Source organism: Aquarana catesbeiana, linkage group LG01 (genome assembly GCF_042186555.1).
Source record: "Aquarana catesbeiana isolate 2022-GZ linkage group LG01, ASM4218655v1, whole genome shotgun sequence".
NCBI lineage: Eukaryota > Metazoa > Chordata > Amphibia > Anura > Ranidae > Aquarana > Aquarana catesbeiana.
Window position 1 is genome coordinate 504,604,743 of NC_133324.1, and position 18,330 is coordinate 504,623,072.

General features: G+C 41.5%; 1 protein-coding gene across 2 annotated transcripts in view; it reads right to left on the reverse strand.

Annotated features, from left to right (window-relative positions):
- The window catches only part of CCDC124 (coiled-coil domain containing 124), a 68,029-nt gene that overhangs the window by 13,387 nt on the left and 36,312 nt on the right, over positions 1 to 18,330 (reverse strand). For both annotated transcript variants that reach the window (XM_073593224.1, XM_073593232.1), the window contains exons 3-4: positions 4,561 to 4,732; positions 4,360 to 4,480 (exon numbers count right to left, since the gene is read on the reverse strand). In XM_073593224.1, coding sequence (XP_073449325.1) covers positions 4,360 to 4,480; positions 4,561 to 4,732 — 293 coding nt within the window. The remainder of the gene's footprint in view (positions 1 to 4,359; positions 4,481 to 4,560; positions 4,733 to 18,330) is intronic.

Genomic DNA, 18,330 nt, shown 5'->3' on the forward strand with positions numbered 1-18,330 from the left:
GCTGGGCACCTAAAAATCCTGGGATTTGATGCCGATGGGCCAATCAAAGCATGTAGCTTTACACAGTGTGCAGTACTCAGGCAGTGAATTCCCTAGCTGTGTGTTAAAACACATACACATGTGCTGTGTTGTCAGCCTCCCACCTACCCTTTCTCATCAAGTACTGCATTCTATTATGATACAGATTCTCACAAGAGGACCAACATAGTCAGCAACTTTGGACCTTATTTTATGTATGCTAGTTACTGACGTTTCTCAACCTACACTATTCTATGCAGTCTCGCCATGGTTACCTGAAGAGATACCTTGCTCCATTGCTCCCTCAATGCAAAATATCAGCAGCAATGGGGTGACTGCCACTAGCAATCAATAGAACTGAATTTCAGTCAAATTGAGTAAAATGAGACCACATGGACTCCATACTTGGGCAACCATATTGAACATGCGGCTTTCCTCTAATAATAAAAAAAGAAAAAAAAAAAGAAAACCTTCCTATCATTTTAAAGATTCAATTTTAGTTAAAGTAGGTAAAGTACAACTGCGAAGGGAAATCTAAAATTTGGGGTTGTCATCAGAACTGGAATAGAGTGGAAATCTTCTAAAGAGGACAGAAATGCCCTCACTTTGGAGGCATTTCCCCTCAATTCCAGGTGTGTCTATAGACAGGAAGTGAAGGTAAATCTCCCCAATGGGACACAGAAAAAAAAAACTGACAGGGGTTATTATCCTCTCTTAATCTATCCAAAAATAATAAAAAGGATTGTCTTTAGCTCTACTTTAATCTAGAACTGGTCATCCATGTTACCAAAGAGAAGCCTTGCTGACACTTCTGAATTGTTAAAGGAGAACTAATGAATGTTTTTGTTTAATGCAAAACAAACGTGAGTTTAAAATAATGCATGCATGCATGCATGCAATCCTGAAAAATTATGCACCTTGGGGCTTTTTCAGTGGGTTTCCCAGCTGATTTCACATCTCCCTCTTAGGTTGGCTTCACAATGCACTGCTGCACTTTTGCTAAAGAGCAGCTAACCTGTGGTTTTCAAGCAGGTTAGCTGCGCTTTTCCATAGATTTCTTCGCGAGTCCTCAGTTTTGTAGCATGCAATGAAGAGTAACCGAGACAGTTTACTATATTGTACTCCAAGATATGGAATTTACAAGCAGGTCACTTATTTTAATCATACAGTACAGGACAGAGGCAGCTTATTCATACACCAGGGGATGTCCTCAAGCAATGAATATAAAGGTGGGCAACAACTAAGCAAACAGAACTATGCCAAGAGGGGTTAAAAACCCAAAATTCAGTGTGTCGCTACAAGAACCTTGTGGCCGAAAGTTGCATCTGCAGAAGACTGGATGGTAAAACTTCGAAAAAGCACGAACAGAAGACCAGGTTGCAGCCTTATAGAGGTTTTTGACCTAAAGACCCAGAATACGCCAAGATATGATGGAGTGGACGAGTAACAGCACAGTAGGAGGTTTTTATTTAGGGAGTATAGGCTCTTATAATGAAGTTTCTTATTCACCGTGCAATGGGTAATGGGTGCTGCCTGGAAGAGGTCATGTGTTCCTCTTGTCTCAGAAAGGTAATTTCTGACCTTGTAGATTCCATGCAAAAAGAGGTAATTCAAGGCATTCTGCAAATCTGACTGTCCTTGGACAGTTTTTGGTTGATTTAAAAAAAAGAAAGTGGTGGGGTAGTAGAGTTTTGAATCTTGTATATTTTGAAAATCACCACAGGTCTGAGACACACAGGAGATCCAAACTGTAACAGACACCCCCCTACTCTTAGGAGTGCACCCTTTCATTGTGAAAAAAGCTTTGGGGAAGGCTTGGTGGCTTTTGTGGGTCAAGCCTTGTGCCAAAAGAAAGGGCTGAATTTAAGTTTTTGAAGTTGAAATATAGTAAGAGCATGCAGGTGCTCTGCACCTGAGGAGGACGATTCAGGAAGCAAAACCCTCGCACCTGTAACCTCTTCAAAAAGTTGGTCAAGTACCTCAAACAGATGTCATCCCTAGAAGGTCATAAATGTGAGGGGCTTTTTACAGGCATCTTCTGCTGTCCAAGCCTTTAGCCCTAAGATTCAGCACATATGGAGATTAGAGCTATAGAGCTCAGGGTATTTGTCTCATGATGCATTACAGGGTATCTACACAAAAAATGATTGCAAGAAGGCAACTGATGTAATTGCTCAGCAACAGCACAGTCCTGAAATACAGGGTCATGTTGGTTATTCATGGTCCTAGTCGAGTTAGCTGCAGTTTAAACACAGCAGTTACAGAAGAGCTAGTTACAGGGCTGGGCTTGCCAGGTAAAATAGCGCTTTTAAAAGAGCCTCAAATTTTAAGCAGAATCCTTGTAAAAGGAACATCTTCAATAGGTACAGTGAGATGTCTGTTTGGAAAAACAGGCAGGGTCAACCACAGGAATAGCCAACGTTTTTTGCAAACTTTACCCACTGAATAGAATTCAGCAAGGAAGTGGAAATCCTTTCAGGAGTGACCCAATTGCTATAAACTGCACATTCTATCTGTTCATGAACAGGAAATATTCTGTGAGTTTTTGTAGGACTCTGTGCACTAAGGAGCATGGTGAGATGTAGGAGAGTTAATTTGCACAATGACAAAGACTTTTGTGCAAATAGGGAATGAGCTAATCAACGTTAGCAAGCATGTTGCATGAAGTTTCATCTTTAATATAGTGACAATGTGGGAGAGAAAAATTTTCTGCAGCTTCCTCCAACACTGCCTCAACATCCTCTTCATTCCCTTCTGATTTTGCACTGTCTGGGACCACCATATTAGGGTCTGACAGATTGAGAAACGGGAACAGGAGAAGAGGTGGGGCATTTCTGAGCTCTTGAAAAAGGTGGTTGCATTATGATCTTTTTCATGGAATTGTGACAAAGATGCAGAAAAGTCATTTTTTGTCAAGTAAGCAGCTTGTTGTGTGCCTAAAATAGAATTAGATACCGAGATCGGTGTTAAAATTGGGTCCAGTTCCGGTGAAAGGGACACATCACCACTCTGGGGCTGAGTGATGTGCGGGCCTTCGGCCAAGCAAATGTTTGTCTGCTGTTTAGAATTGGCTCTCTTTCACCTGGTCTCTGCCATAGCTTTAAGTGAGGGTATTCCCTTGTGGAGTACCTATTAGGGGGCTATTGGTGAATGTGGCTTTAAAGTGTGCGACAAGTGCTGTGAAGAAACACCTGGTCATCCACAGAAGCCTTGGCTCTAAGTGGTTGAATTTTAGTGCCAACTTTGAAAAACTTGCACTGTGAAGTGAACATAGCTCCTATTTTACAGCAAGGCCAGAGATACAGAGTGACCCTGTCCAGCAAGCTGGACTGTACATAAAGTCCAGGCTTCTTCCTTCACGGTGGGTCTTCAGGGACTAGTTTCCAAAGCGATGGACCATGACCCTGGACCTGTATAGCATCCTGTGGCTAACAACACTTTGCACCAAATGCCAAGGATGCAGGATCTAGTGCCAAAAGCAAACATTACAGGGCATCACAGCATAGGGTCCAGGTATGGCTCCCAAGGTTTTACCATGGTTCTGGATACAGTGTTCTTGTGTAGGCATTAGAAGAAAGTGAGGGTTGAAGAATTTTAAGAAAATAAGAAAAATAATAGTATACTAAAGAAGCTTATTTTTCTGGGACAAAGAAGAGGTCCTTCACCTTCAGACACTAACAAAAAACTGAGGATTCTCAGGTTCAGGGTTCAGTCACCTGAAGGTACAAGCCTATAAACCATGGTTTATGAAGATGATGCCTCTGTGAAAACTTATTATAAACCTTCCTATCTGCACTTTGCGTTTTTCATCTGCATAGGATGTACACTGATCATGTAATTTCATTGTGTCATTTGCTGCCCTGTACACACAGGCTATAGTAGAGGAGATTTTTACATTCTTGTTTGGAAGTTTCGGTTTGTAGATGCTGATTTTTAACCATTTAATGCCTGGCCTATTGTAATAATATGGGTGTTCAGGTGCTCTGTTATCATCCTGGGTGGAGTTTATATGAAGGTTATGCTTTATGCTACATGCGGACCTGGTACCATGTCTCTGTGACCAATCACAGTGATCAGGTCATTGTGATCTCTCTGATTGGTCACAGTGATCACATGGTAAAAGGCCAATCACAGCAGATCTGTACCATGATTTGTAGCCATAGAAAAGGCACATTGTTAAAACGCAGTTAGTAACTGATGCTTGAAAATTTCTACTTCAAGAATCATCATGGACATGAAAGCTTTAGACCAATTCACTACACAATATAAAATGTGTTCTTTATGAATAAAGTCAAGAGAAGTAAGGAAAGGTAGCATAAAAAGGCATTTTTAAATTTCTACCTTAGTGCAGCAATAGCATCTTCTACAGAACGTGCTTCCACTTCCCCTTCTTCCAGTACACGACGATTTATATTTTCTTCTAATGGCATGTCTAGGTGAGTCTTGGGTTTTTCAACAGTTCCTGGAAATAAATTATCAATTTGTTTGACATAGTTTGAATGAGAAACTACAGCACATCGGTCTACCATATGCAGCTCTAACCTTTCTCGGCTTCCTCTTTCTTCAGAGTTTCTTCTATCTGAGACCTTGTCACTTTTGCAGGAGGTGCAGATTTTGCCTGTTTACTCTTCAACCTGGCATCTTCTTCATCTAGCAAACGTTGGCTTTCCTTTTTCCTTTCTAACATCTCCAGGCGACGTTTTTCCTTTTCATCCTGACAAAGACACATTTTATAAAATGGCAAAACCCAATATTTTTAGAAGATCAATAAAAAGAATATTTTGATCAATATTTAAACCATTAATACTGCTCACTTGGAGTGAAAGTTTTAAGCTTTAATTTTTAAAGCTAAACAAAAGTATTTGTAAAGCTTTTGGATATACAGGTGTGTGACCCCAGTCCACAATGCTGGCAGAGAGGAGAGCAGCTACTTGGACCTATCTGTCAGTTTTACTGCTTCCACTGCTGTCCTTGTTCATGTTTGAGTCAGGAGATGATTCTGTGCCTGATCAGACAGAGATTATACACAGGCACAGCTGCAAGGAGAGGCTGCTACTGGAGAACTCGGAGCAGCAGCCAGTGTTAAGCCCGCCTTCTAGGAACACAGAGGATGTGGACTGCTAGGATTGTAAGAGGTATAGTTCCAGCCAGAGCCTGTACCTGAACCTCTGCTTTGTCTAGCGGTAACTTTTATTGCTGAGCCACAGGGGATGCTGGACAGCTCTCTGGACAATTCCTTGAATGATCACTGCCTCGAACCTTGTTTGTCTTGAACGTTGAACCCTTTATCTTCCCAGGTCAGTGGAGGGAGGGGATCTGTTGAGGGGAGTGGTAGTTGGTGAGGTGTGGGTCAGTGGGAAGAGTAGTGGAGAGGGTGGGGGTCCATCAGTGGGGGCAGGGATTGGTAGTTGAAGGGATGAAGGTTTATCAGTGGCACCCCTCCCTCTACTAACAGAGCCCCAACCCCTCAAATACCACCCCTCCCCCCACTCACAGACCTCCAAACCCCCCAAATACCACTCCTTCCCTGCCTTGACAGTCCCCCAACCCACTCAAATACCACCCCTCCCCCCACTGACAGACCCTCACAGGGGGTGCCTGGCTTCAGTAGAGCCCAGAGGAGACAAGCAGGGTCTTTTAGAGCATGGAGGTCTCATTAAAGAGAACCCGACAGTGAAAAAAGAAAAATGATATATATTTATTTACACCCAAGCACATAAACCCCCCCAAATAAAATTTAGAAGCCCACCCCCACATATACACACATATGAACATAAACACATACGTCGGAGGCACCTATGCTTGAAAACCCAACAGCATTTTGACAAAAGAGGAACGGGGCTTTCTGACATGCCACTACCTTCAGACTCCCCCCCCCCACACCTATTTCTATTTGCCAATCATAATAATGATCTGTCTTCACTGGCCAATAAAATATGCAGGAGACAAGGAGGCGAAATAAAGCCATCATCAGGAAATGTCAAAGCTTTGCCTGTTGAATAACCAGGGATTAGAATGAAGTTGCAACATTTTTTTTCTTTCAAGTGCATCTAAATTCAAAACTTTTTAGTCTAGGATAGAGTAGGGAAGGCTCCATTCACATGAGCGCTTCAAATACTAGCGATTTTGTACGACTTTGGAGCGCGACTTTACATTCTCTGGATCAAAGTCGCATCAAAAGTCACAAAGTAGTGCAGGCACCTTTTCAAAATCCCTGCGACTAAGTTGCACCGATCTGAACGGGTGCCATTGCAAACAATGGGCTGTGACTTGTCATGTCAAAGTCACATGAAAAGTTGCACAAGTGTGAATGGACCCTCTTAGGCCTCATGTACGCTGCTCCTGGTAAACGGATGTTTAGGAGCAGTTGGGCGTTTTTTTTCTGTTGCCCCTGAACTCTCCTCTATGTTATCTTATCAGTACATGGACACAGGATCGTTTCTAGGCAGTTGAGTTTACAAGCATTTTTTGGAACACAAAAAAAAAAAAAAATTCAGGACGGATGTTCAGAGGCATTTGAAACGCCAAATGCCTGCAACAGCTTGTAAACGCGGTAACTCGCGTTTCGTTTACAGGAGTTTTTCATTTAATAAATTTTTTTTTTTAAATAAAAAAAATGTAAAAGAAAATGAAAAACGATTATCGCAAATGTGGCAAAACGCATGTAGACGCAGCAAAACAGACATTTTAAACGTTGGTCACCATCTGTCAAGTTAAATCGTTCAGGAGAGGTTGTAAAAACATTGTAAAAACATCCTGTGTACATGAAGCCTTACTGCTGACCGTGTTTCTGCGGAGGAGATTTTACCTTCTCCATCCAAACATAATGGGAAATCCAAAATATTATAGATGTTACTGAATCGGAAAACAAACAAACAAGATACAAAAAAATAAAGAAAAACTAAAATGACAGTTTTAAAAAAATATATATTATATTTTTATATATAAATTGTGCTATATTCAACTTTTTAATTAATATCTTGTATTTAAATGAATATGAATATATTGTCAACCATTATTGGCACCTTTAGTGCAAAAAAAATGGATCCCTTTCAATTCTATGTATGTCTTCACACTGGTCTGTTGCGCTTCTGTTGGGGTGTTAAAAATCTTGCTTGTTGCATTTTTGGTCAGAAAAAAAAAAAAAAAACGCACTAAAAACACAACTCCCGTTGAAATGCATTGAAAACACAGCAAGAAAGCATCAACAACGCACCTGTGTTATGTTTTTGAGTCACATGACCTATGAAAAACACACCAGAAGCACAGTAAAACTGCGTGCGGTTTCGGTGCCATTATCGGCACCTTTTTCACTTATCGGCAAAATGCCGATAACACAATTTTCGGCCGATATGTTTTGGAGGCCGAAATTTCAGTGCATCTTTAGTATTTATAATTAAGAAAAGTTGGCTTTAGGTATGCTTTAACCACCTCAAAACTGAGATACATATATACACAGTAATATATATATATATATATATATATATATATATATATATATATATATATATATATATATATATATATATTTATAATATATAATATATAGATAGATATCTCGTCATATTGAGGTGGTTATACCCGGGCTCATGGAAGAGGCTGCAACCATGATCCTGGTTTTTCATGAAGAGATTTCCTATCTTGTATAAGTGATCAATTTTACAGGTGGCAGAATGTGAGGCCTGGAGGTCAAGTGGTTAAATTACAAACTAGAACAAGCGTGCAGTAAATTAAGTCACAACTCCCAATTAGCATTCTGGGTCTGTGGCATCAAAACAAACCATTAATTCTTTAGTCCCAGTCCAGTGCTTAAGGGCTGTGTTCACACCATCACCGCATCCGTCTCACAGCAGAGGTCCGGTGTGTCCCCGTTCACCGTTTCAGGTCTGATTTCAGCCCGAATTTTGGGCTGAATTCGGACCTGAAACGGACCAAAAGACGCACAGCATTTTTGTGCAAAACGCACGAGGGCCGCAGCGGAGATATGTGAACTGGCTCCATAGAGGGCCAGTCAAAATCTCCTGCTATTGTGAATTGGATGTGGAAAACCCACATCCAATTAGCAATGGTGTGAACCCAGCCTGAAACTGCAGTTCAAAGAGTCCCATGGTTTTTAAAGTAAAGTTTTAACAACGCCTAAACCTGAAAACAATGGGCTGACAATGAAGGGGTATATACAAAGGCTGGTGTTCAAGTGGTAAATGTAAGATTTTAAAACAGTGGTTCTTAAGCCTAATATTTTTTTTTTTACCTTAATGAATGAATTAAAAAATGTATAAAGCGCTGCAAATGCGAATTGAATCGCCTCAAGGCGCTAAATGCGTATGGTGTTGTCAGCTTCTAGAAGAGGAAGGTCTTGAGTTTTTTCCTGAAAGCCAGGTGGTTTTCTTCCATGCGGATGTGGGTCGGAAGTGCGTTCCATAGTCGAGGTCCTTGGACTGCGAATCTTCGTTCTCCCTTTGCTTTGTAGTGGTATTTGGGAATGAGAAGGAGGTTTTGGTTAGATGATTGAAGATTGCGATTGGGTGTGTAGTGTTTTATTTTCTCTCGAAGGTATTGAGGCGCGTTTCCTTGTATGCATTTGTGGGTGAGGCAGAGGGTCTTGAATGTGATCCAATTCTTTACGGTTAGCCAATGTAGGTTCCTTAGGGATGGGGAAATTGACTCTCAGGTTTTTTTTCCTGTTAACAGTCTTACCGCCGCATTTTGGATGACCTGTAGGCGCACAAGCTGATATTGGGGTAATCCTATGTAGAGCGAGTTAGCGTAATCGAGTTGGGAATTGATGATTGTTCCAACTACTGCTGCTTTGTCCTCTTCTGGGATGAAGGGGATAAGTCTACGTAACAGGCGGAGGAGATGGTGGGATCCGCTAACTACCGATCCTATTTGTGCATCCATTGTCATTCCTGAGTCAAAGATAACTCGGAGGCTTTTGGCTTTGGTGCTCAGAGAGATGGTTTGTCCTAAGATGGTGGGAGGTGTCCACGGAGTCTTGTTTTTGGCATTTTGGTTAGCGTGTAGAAGTAGTTCTGTTTTTGAACCGTTGAGTTTGAGGGAGCTAATGGTCATCCAGTCATCTATCACAGTGAGGCATTTCTCTAATTGCTGATGGTGGTCTTTTTGTCCAGTGATGCGAAGGTACAGTTGGGTGTCATCAGCGTATGAGTGGAAGCAGAGGTCCGATTTTCTGATGATTTTGAGGAGTGGGCAGATGTAGATGTTGAATAGGACTGGTGACAAATGCATTCTATGCTTTAAGGTACAAAACCTTCTGTGTCACAGGATCCCCTCAGCCCCCCTTATACTTAACAGAGCCCATTCTGGATCCAGCGTTGCATGACAGCAGCGGCTCTCTCCCTTCTCACGGGGAAGATTGATAGCAGTGAAAGCCACTGGCTCCCACTATGGCAATCTAATTCTTTGACAAGGGAGTGGGGCCGAAGTGCTTTCTATGGGTGCACTCACTGAAGAGGAGGAGCCAGGAGCGCTTGTGGGGGACCCTAGAAGAGGAGGATTGGGGCTGCTCTGTGCAAAACCGTTACACAGAGGTAAGGATATTTTAGAGTATGTGTGTAACAATTCTGCACATGTACTTCTAGCCAACATGTAAGATGGGTGTGCAGCAACTATCAAAGCACAACAGAAGAGAAGGCCTGGACGCCAATTAAGGTTAAGGCTGGGTTCACATCATTGAGAATTGGATTTGTGTTTCTCCGCATTCAATTCGCATAGCAGGAGATTGTAACCGGCTCTTTATGGAGCCGGTTCACACATCTCCGCAGCATCTCCGGTGCGAATTACACAGGAGTCCTGTGTGTCTTTTGGTCCGTTTTAGGTCCAAATTCAGCCCAATCAGACCTGAAACAGTGAATGGTGACGCACTGGACTCCTGCTGTGAGCCGCTGCATTCTCCAGTGGGAAACAAGCCTAAAGTGGTTGTAAAGGTAGAAGGTTTCTTACCGTAATACATTCTATGCATTAAAGTGGAGTTCCACCCACTTTTACAACTCTTCAGCATCCTTCACTAAACTGTGCACTGTAAACGAATTGGATATTTTTTTTTTTCTCAGCACCTACTGTATATCTGCTGTATTCATTTTTCACTTCCTCCTCCCTGGCTGTGGCCCATCGCATCATTTCCTGTTTGCAATGCCTTCTGGGAAAGCGTGGCAACTTCCTCCGACACTGCCGTTGCTATGGAAACCTGACCTGAAACCTATTACACTGCTTGTGCTGCACTGAGCATGTGCGAGATCTGCAAGGATGAGATCCAGGAAGAAATACAGTCTGGCTTCAGATGCCCACACTTAAGATGGCCACAACCTGCTGCAAGTTTATAAAATATCAAACTACTGCTATAAACTAGCAAAACAGACCTTAGTTTACAGACTAACTTTACTAGAATACATTAAGCTTGTGTATTATAGGGGTATTTTTATTTAAAAAGTATCATTTCGGCCGGAAAACCACTTTAAGGTAAAAAAAAGACCTCCTGTGCAAAGGTTCCCCCCCAGCCCCGCTATATACTTACTTGAGCCAGTTTTCGATCCAGCGCTGTGCCTGAGAGCAAGGGCTCTCTCCATTCTTTCCCTCCTCACAGGACAGAGAGGCAACAACGAGAGCCAGTAGTTTCTGCTGCTGTCAAATAAATCCCGTAACAAGGGAGCGGGGGCGTGTCCGAGCTTCTCTGTCTATAGACAAACAGCCTGGCTTGGGTTAGAGCCTGCAGGTGTGTAACTTTAGGAAGCAGCTTCCTATGGTGGCACACCGAGAAGAGGAGAAGCCAGGAGCGCCAGCAGGGGGGACCAGAGAAGAGGCGCATCAGAGCTGCTCTGGGAAAAAACACTGTACAGGGCAGGCAAGTACAATATGTTGATCATTTAAAGCATACTAGGTTATTATGAAATACTTACCTTAGAACGAAGCCCCCGCATCGGCGCCCAGTCACCGCTGAGGGGGCTGACATGTTTTTCCCAGTGTTACTTCTGGGTTCGAGGGCTCCGGCTCTGTGAGTGGCCGGAGCTGCGATGATGTAATTCCCACGCATGCGCGTGGGAGCCCTCAGTGTTACATAAATGGCAGACGAGCGAGAAGGAGAGACATCCCATGAGTGCTGGGCGATCTCCAGCCTGGGCCTGTCACTCAGCCACAGACCGAAGAAGAAGCGGCCGAATGGAGTACGGCCGCCGCTGGGGCTGCTGTCTTCTGTCTGAGTGACATGTAGATTGGATGCGATGATGTCCTCGCATGGAAATGCCAGTCTGTGCGAGGTGGTCAGGCTGCTTTTTATGGCACAGGTCAGGCTGCATTTCATTGCCACTGGTAAATATTTTAGTACACCATGTGGTTCAGAATATTTTTTTCTTGTTTTTCTCTAAAACCTAGGTGTGTCTTATGGTCAGGTGCATCTTATGGAGCGAAAAATACGGTAATTTCAGAAACACTATGAAGCGCAATAGCACGAGTGTTGACCAAATGAAAATACTGACAGTGTATAGATTTCCTTCTACAAGAGGAAAAACAGTCTAGATCTCTTTTTTCAGTCTTTGTGGACAAGAACACTGAAGAAGACATGCAGATGAAAAAAAAAAAAAAAAGCGCAGGCAAAAGCAGATTTAGACAGACCAGATGTAATTTTCAGTGCATGGCAGAGGCCAAGGACACCCACTAGAGCAGGATAATAATGTAGTTAGTAAGTGACATTTTAAAACTCGCCGAAGATATTAGATTAAGGTGTAAATCAACGTATAAAACGTAGGCTTATTTTTACATATGTACAGACATACCCCACTTTTAAGTACACAATGGGGTTTATTTACTAAAGCTGGAAAGTGAAAAATCAGGCTCAATTCTGCATAGAAACCAATGAGCTTCCAGGTTTTATTACTGAAGCTTAATTGAACAATCTGGGGTTAGAAGCTCATTGGTTTCTATACAGAAGTGAGCCTGATTTTGCACTTTCCAGCTTTAGTAAATAAACCCCATTGTGTACTTAAAAGTGGGGTATGCCTGTATGTTGTCTTCATAAAATCTAGACATATTTTGTAGTTTGGAAACAAACACATAATGGTTATTTTAAGATGTATTTAAAGTATAAGCACGATCCTTGCCAAGTGACCCCTAGTCATTGCTTGGATTTTAGGTAAATTTTTTTGAAGATTCTTGGCTTTCCCTGTTCTGAAGAAAAAGCTTTCCATTTTACCAAGCCCTCTCGAACTGAATCCTGAATGGGAGGGTCAGCCTTTATTGTAATTAGCTGATCAAATCTTAGGGATCCATTTATCAATGTTTTCACAAAAAATTCACACTTTTTCACAAAGGTGGAAAGCTGCAGTATCTGCATCCCTTGATGAGGACAAGCCTTGTATCTCACCAAAACAAACTCCTACTGCAGGGAATGACTAAAATGTGACTTGTAACCTAACACAGACTTCTTGGAAAACCAGTGAGCCAATAACACAAGCAGGAAATTACATCTCTAGGCATTGGGGCACCTAGGTATGAGAAATGTTGATTGCGCTGCACCTTACATATTGCAGCACATGCCGGAGTGAGAAAAATAACATTCTATGGCCTTATTCACAGCTAACTCTAAACTAAGGACCTGTAGGGGCTTTTAAAGTATCATCTAGGGTAGATAAAAATCGATGATTTAAAATAAATAAATAAAACCAAAACAAAATTGGATTTGATTTCAAATCAAGATTTATTTGTATAAAATGCATTTTAAATAAAATGCTTTTGGAGTAAAAATCTATCTAAAGATCGTTTTCTAGTTAAGATAAATTATTAATGTATTGTATTCAGCATGAATTGGAGCTTAGTTATGTAGCATGAGGCTGTATATTCTGCAATATTTACATTTTTGGTAAACTCATTCAATGAATCCAAGCTCTGCACGTAGAGAGAACATGCACTGGCAAGGTTATTGTTTTAATTAAATAAAATAATTTGAGTCGTTCTCCAACTATGTGTGATTAACCCATTAACCTAAAATTGGTTCTGATATCGCTGTTTTAATAACCTGACAGCTTATTATTCTAAATAGGAAACCTTCATTTTGTTTGAAAATATTAAAGATTCTAACTACCAGCAAGATGAGTTCTTACATTTAAAGAGCACCTGTCATTTCAGATCCATCATGGCAGCGCCCATTAGAGGGGAATTCACCTACCTGCTACCAACACGTCCCTCACCTTGTTGTGTCACTGCCGCATCACCAGCCATCCCATTAAAGTGAATGGGACTGTCGGTGAGTCAACAGCCCATCAGAGAAGGAGCCGCTGCTGGACAGGGATGACAGTTACTCTTTAAAAATGAGGATTAAAGAGGAACTGCAGTCTGCTCACATAATTTGTAATAAAAACATCTTTGCCATTCTGAAGCTTCCCTCCATCCACATTGCATATTATATTATATATACTGTCATTCTGTACTTGCCAAATATGCTGCAGAAATCTCCCTCCACCGAGTCTGGCTGCAAACATTTTAACTGTGGGCAGCTGAAGCTGCTGCCTGTTCACTTCCTAGATTTACACAGACACAAAGAGGCACACCTCCAGCTCTGCAGCTCTCATTGGCTCACTTATGACTCGCCCTCTTATGACTCATTCTCCCTTCCCTTCCTGGCAAACTCTCACAAAAGTGAGAGAGAGAGAGCTGTGCATGATGTCATAAGCCTAGGCTAATGACCAGACAAGAAACAGGAAGTGGGTTGTATAAGGTATTTACTGGCAGAAAAATAATGTTTTACTATCCAAAGTTAAAACAACAAGGGCACCTTTTTACTAGCGAGTTAAAGCATGAATAAAATTGTGATTTAAAATTGACTTGATTTAAATCAAAAGCACCCTGGCATCATCTATGCAAAATGTAGGGTACACAAGCAATTGTGTTTTATGGACACAAGCAATTATAAGGCTTGACATGTTGGGTATCACTTTACTTGGAGCAGCCTGATATTTTACTATACACGTAGGTACTGTTGCGCTAATATCTTGTGACATAACAAATTGGAACTTCCACCATTTTATTCTTCAGGGTCTCAGGGTTTTATGTAAATCTTCTGGCGAAAAATTAGTAATGACAAAAAACGCAAAAGCAGTTCTGTTAGTGAAAGGTTTAGCCCTGGTTCACATTGGTATGATTTAACATGTTAAATCGGCAGCAATTACCGGCAATGGCACTGCCCCAATTGGTGCGACGCTGCATTTGTGGAGCCACACCGATTTTAAAAAGTTGTTTCTGTACTACTTTTTGCGATTTCGGAATGCGATTTACATTGACATCTGTGCAGAAACCTGTCGGCCGAAATTGGGACTGACATGCGGGAGTGAAATCATGCGAGTTCAGGCTTCATTCCCGCAGCTCAGTGTGATCCTAGGCTAAAGTGAAACCTGAAGTACCTTCATCTTGGAATTTTCACATTTCTATGAAATTTCATCAGTGTTTAAGAAGTGAGGGAAAGCATAAAAGATGATATACTGTATACAGCAGTGTTTCTCAACTCCAGTCCTCAAGGCGCCCATGTTTTCAGGATTTCCATTATTTTGCTTTGGGACTCACAAATTCCAATGATGCATGCCAAATTGGGAAAACACCTAACTTTATATTTGTTACATGTTCCCATTCTCATAGGAGAACTTAAAAAAAAAAAAAAATAATAATTACACATTATATACACTATATATATATATTATATATATATATATATATATATATATATATATATATATATATATATATATATATATATATATACACACACACACATATATATATATATATATATACACATACACACACACACACACTAATACTACTACTACTTCCTCTCCTTCTGAAAACTCCAAAAATTAAGTTATCCTCCAGGGCTGTGGAGTTAAAGTGGAAGTCTACTTTTTAACTTGTACCTACAGGTAAGCCGATAATAAGACTTACCTGCAGGTACAGCAAATATCTTCTACACTTGAACTGTTTAGGAGATACTGACATGGGATGCAGCCAGCAACGTCACTGGTGCATGCTCTCTGAGGGGACGGCATACCAGTGCCGTACCTTCAGAGCTCTGTGCTGGGGCATGCGTGGGAGTGATATCACTGCAGCCCCGGCCATTCATACAGTTGGAACCTGCGAACCCAGAAGGAAGACCGGTTGAAGATGGAAGTGCCGGGAAGCCCTACAAAGCTGCCCTGGAGGGCTCCATGTGCATGTAAGTCTGTCATAATGTGCTAGTATGCGGTGCATTCTAGCACATCATAGTATAACACTGCAGAGGGTCCATATTTTTATTTATTTTTTTGGTGCGGTTTACTTTTGCTTTAAAAAAAAAACAAAAAACAAAAAAAAACAGTATTTATCATTAGTACATTATTTTGCAGCGTACTAATTCTTATGTTTTCTTATTTAGGCTCTCTTTCCATCTGGTGATCCAATCAGTAAGTCTGTTGCTTTTCAACATAACAAAACTGTCCTGTAGTTACAAGGAGGAAACCTGACAATGGTCAGCTTTTATTTCTTTATGTGAAATCTTTATCCCAAAAGAAAGAAAATGTTGCTGTAACTGCAGTATGAGCTGGAGTTTGGCTTCAATTTGTATATTATAATATATATATATATATATATCTATATCTATATCTATCTCTCTCTCTCTCTCTTCATCCAGAGTGGGGGCACACTAGTACATAAGGTGTGATACTGGTCAGAACACCAGGTGAAAACAGAAGGAAGAAAGCCTAAAAAGAGAAAACTAATACAGCCACCACATTGAATGATTGGTAAGCTGCAATATAATACAGTTTTGGGTTTAATAATGCTTTAATACACTTCTGTAAAAAAAAACAAACAAAAAAAACAAAAAAAAAAAAACACCTGTTGATGAGATAGGCTATTTATGTTATATGGTAATACACAACTTGGAGAAGATACCCTATGCATTATTTAAAAACAGCTTTTCAGGTAATACCTATTCCACAGGTCACTGTCTTCAGAGTACTTTGGACATAAAGTGATTCCAATTCCATGTGTATCCTGGTGTCATATTGCTTTGCACACTTAATGATGTGTCTGCTGCATTATTGATGACTGTTCTATAGAAGTCTGATCAAGTGTTTAATAAACGCTTCACTCCAGAAGGAAACAAAGGGAGTGATGACACGAGTAATGTAGTAAGCAATGTTCAAAGCTGGATGTCATTTACTCAGGAAAAACATTGTGGTAATCCACAAAGCAGAAAATAAATCCCCCCCCCCAAAAAAACACTAACTTCTGGCAACAACATAGTTCCCCTCTATACAAGGTACTGAAAGGGTGATATGCGCTAAAGAGTCAACATAACACATGAGGAATACAGATTTAAAAATATACTTAAAATATAAAAGTAGGCCCTTGTACTGAAGCAGCCACTTGTGCGTGGGAGAATGAAGGCTGCTTCAAGAGAGTGTCGAGAACCCATACTGGCATCACAGGCCTATGGGTGCACTTTGTCCTCCTCCCATCTTATTAATAGCTTTGTATAATGAGATAATGGAAAGAGGAGACCCAAGTGAGTACACAATTTCCATATATCATGTGTCACCTGGGGTGAGACATTAACAATGTGAGAAGGTTTAAGCTTTCCCTCTTTAAAAAGGTAATCCACAGTCTTTCTAAGGTTTTAGATATACACTTGCATTAGATCAGCTAAGTGTAAATTTTAAAGAATGCTTTTATTTGTGGTTTGCTATAAATATGGTGGCTGCCATATACAGTATGCTTCCTATACTACCCATTTGTCAGTGCAGCACAATGTTTGCATTTACTGTTCCTGTTTCTCACTGCTAGTCTACTATTCAGCTGCCTTAAAGGCATTCTCTTGCAAAATAAAAAAACAAAATAAAGAAAAAAAGAAACCCAAAACAAGAAACCAAACTCATCTCAACTGATTACACTATCCACACTAAACAGCAAAGACGGAGGAATTTCCCCTGCTGGCTATTATATTCAGGCAGTCACAGCACCAGCAGATGTCTGAATACTCAAACTGTGACTGCAACCGATTGGATACAGTCACTTTTCGCCTGACAATTTTCTACCCGGCTCCCCTGATTTTTATATATTTTTTGTCAAGATGGGTGGTGTCAACAGGGCCACCCATGGCTGGAATATCAACTGGTTCAGCAGCAATCAAATTAAATGCAAGCCTGTGTGTGGAAAGCGTAAAGCGACTATAAAGCCTTAAAGTGGTTTTAACCCCACTTGGTGATTTTCAGTCAATCCTCTGTGCCCCAGTGTATGTGCCTTATTGAAAATATGCCGTTCTATACCTTATTTCCTAGCGCCGATCAGTGTTCACGTGACCAGCCTCTCGATCCGACAGCTACAGCAGGGGGGGGGGGGCTGGGAATACCCCGCTGACGTCAGTCAGGAGGAGAGGAGAGAAGAGGCAGCTCGTCACGTGAGCTTCAATCGGCGCTCTGAAATATAGTATAGAACAGAATTTTTTTAATAGAGCAGATACAGGAGCAGACACTGGTACTAGCTGACAGGCAGGGAGGGGGGAGGGGAGGACAGAGGAAAGCTGTGCATGATGGAGGCACATAAAGTAAACTGACCACGGCGTCAGGGCTCAGCAGCCATTATAAACCGTGGTCAGTTTACGGGGGGGGGGGGGACAGAACCAGGCAGGATCAGCCAGGTATTTTAAGTGATAGAAGGGGCCAAATTATGCAGCACAAGCACTGTGCTGTTATTCATGCTTTAAAGGAACAGGATTTTTAAAACATTTTTTTATAGGGTAACAAACGCTTTAAGGTTTTACACCTTAATTCATACGGGTGAAAAACCTTCTGCCCTGCATTGGCCCCCCCCCCCCCCCTTTATTACCTGAGCCCGACCCAGCGATGTGCACGAGCGCAGCGGCTCCAGCCGGTTGCTCTCCTCATTGGACAGATTGATAACAGCAGGAGTCATTGGCTCCCGCTGCTATTAATCAAAAGCTGTGACACGGGAGCGAGCCTGCTCGGGTGCCCCCATGGCAAGTGGCTTTCCGTGGGTGCACCTGATGAAGGAGGAATAGCCAGGAGCGCCAGTGGGGGACCCCAGAAGAGGAGGATCTAGGCTGCTCTGTGCAAAACCATTACACAGTGCAGGTAAGCATAGAGATGTTTATTTTTTTTTTTTTTAAATAAAAATAAATCAAAGGTTTACGCTTTACCCTTCTTCCCCACTCTTAACCGCTTGACGACCAGTGCACGCCAATGTACGTAGGCAGAATGGAGCTGGTAGTCAAAAGGGCATACAGGTACGTTCCCTTTAAGAAGCGGTGTCTCG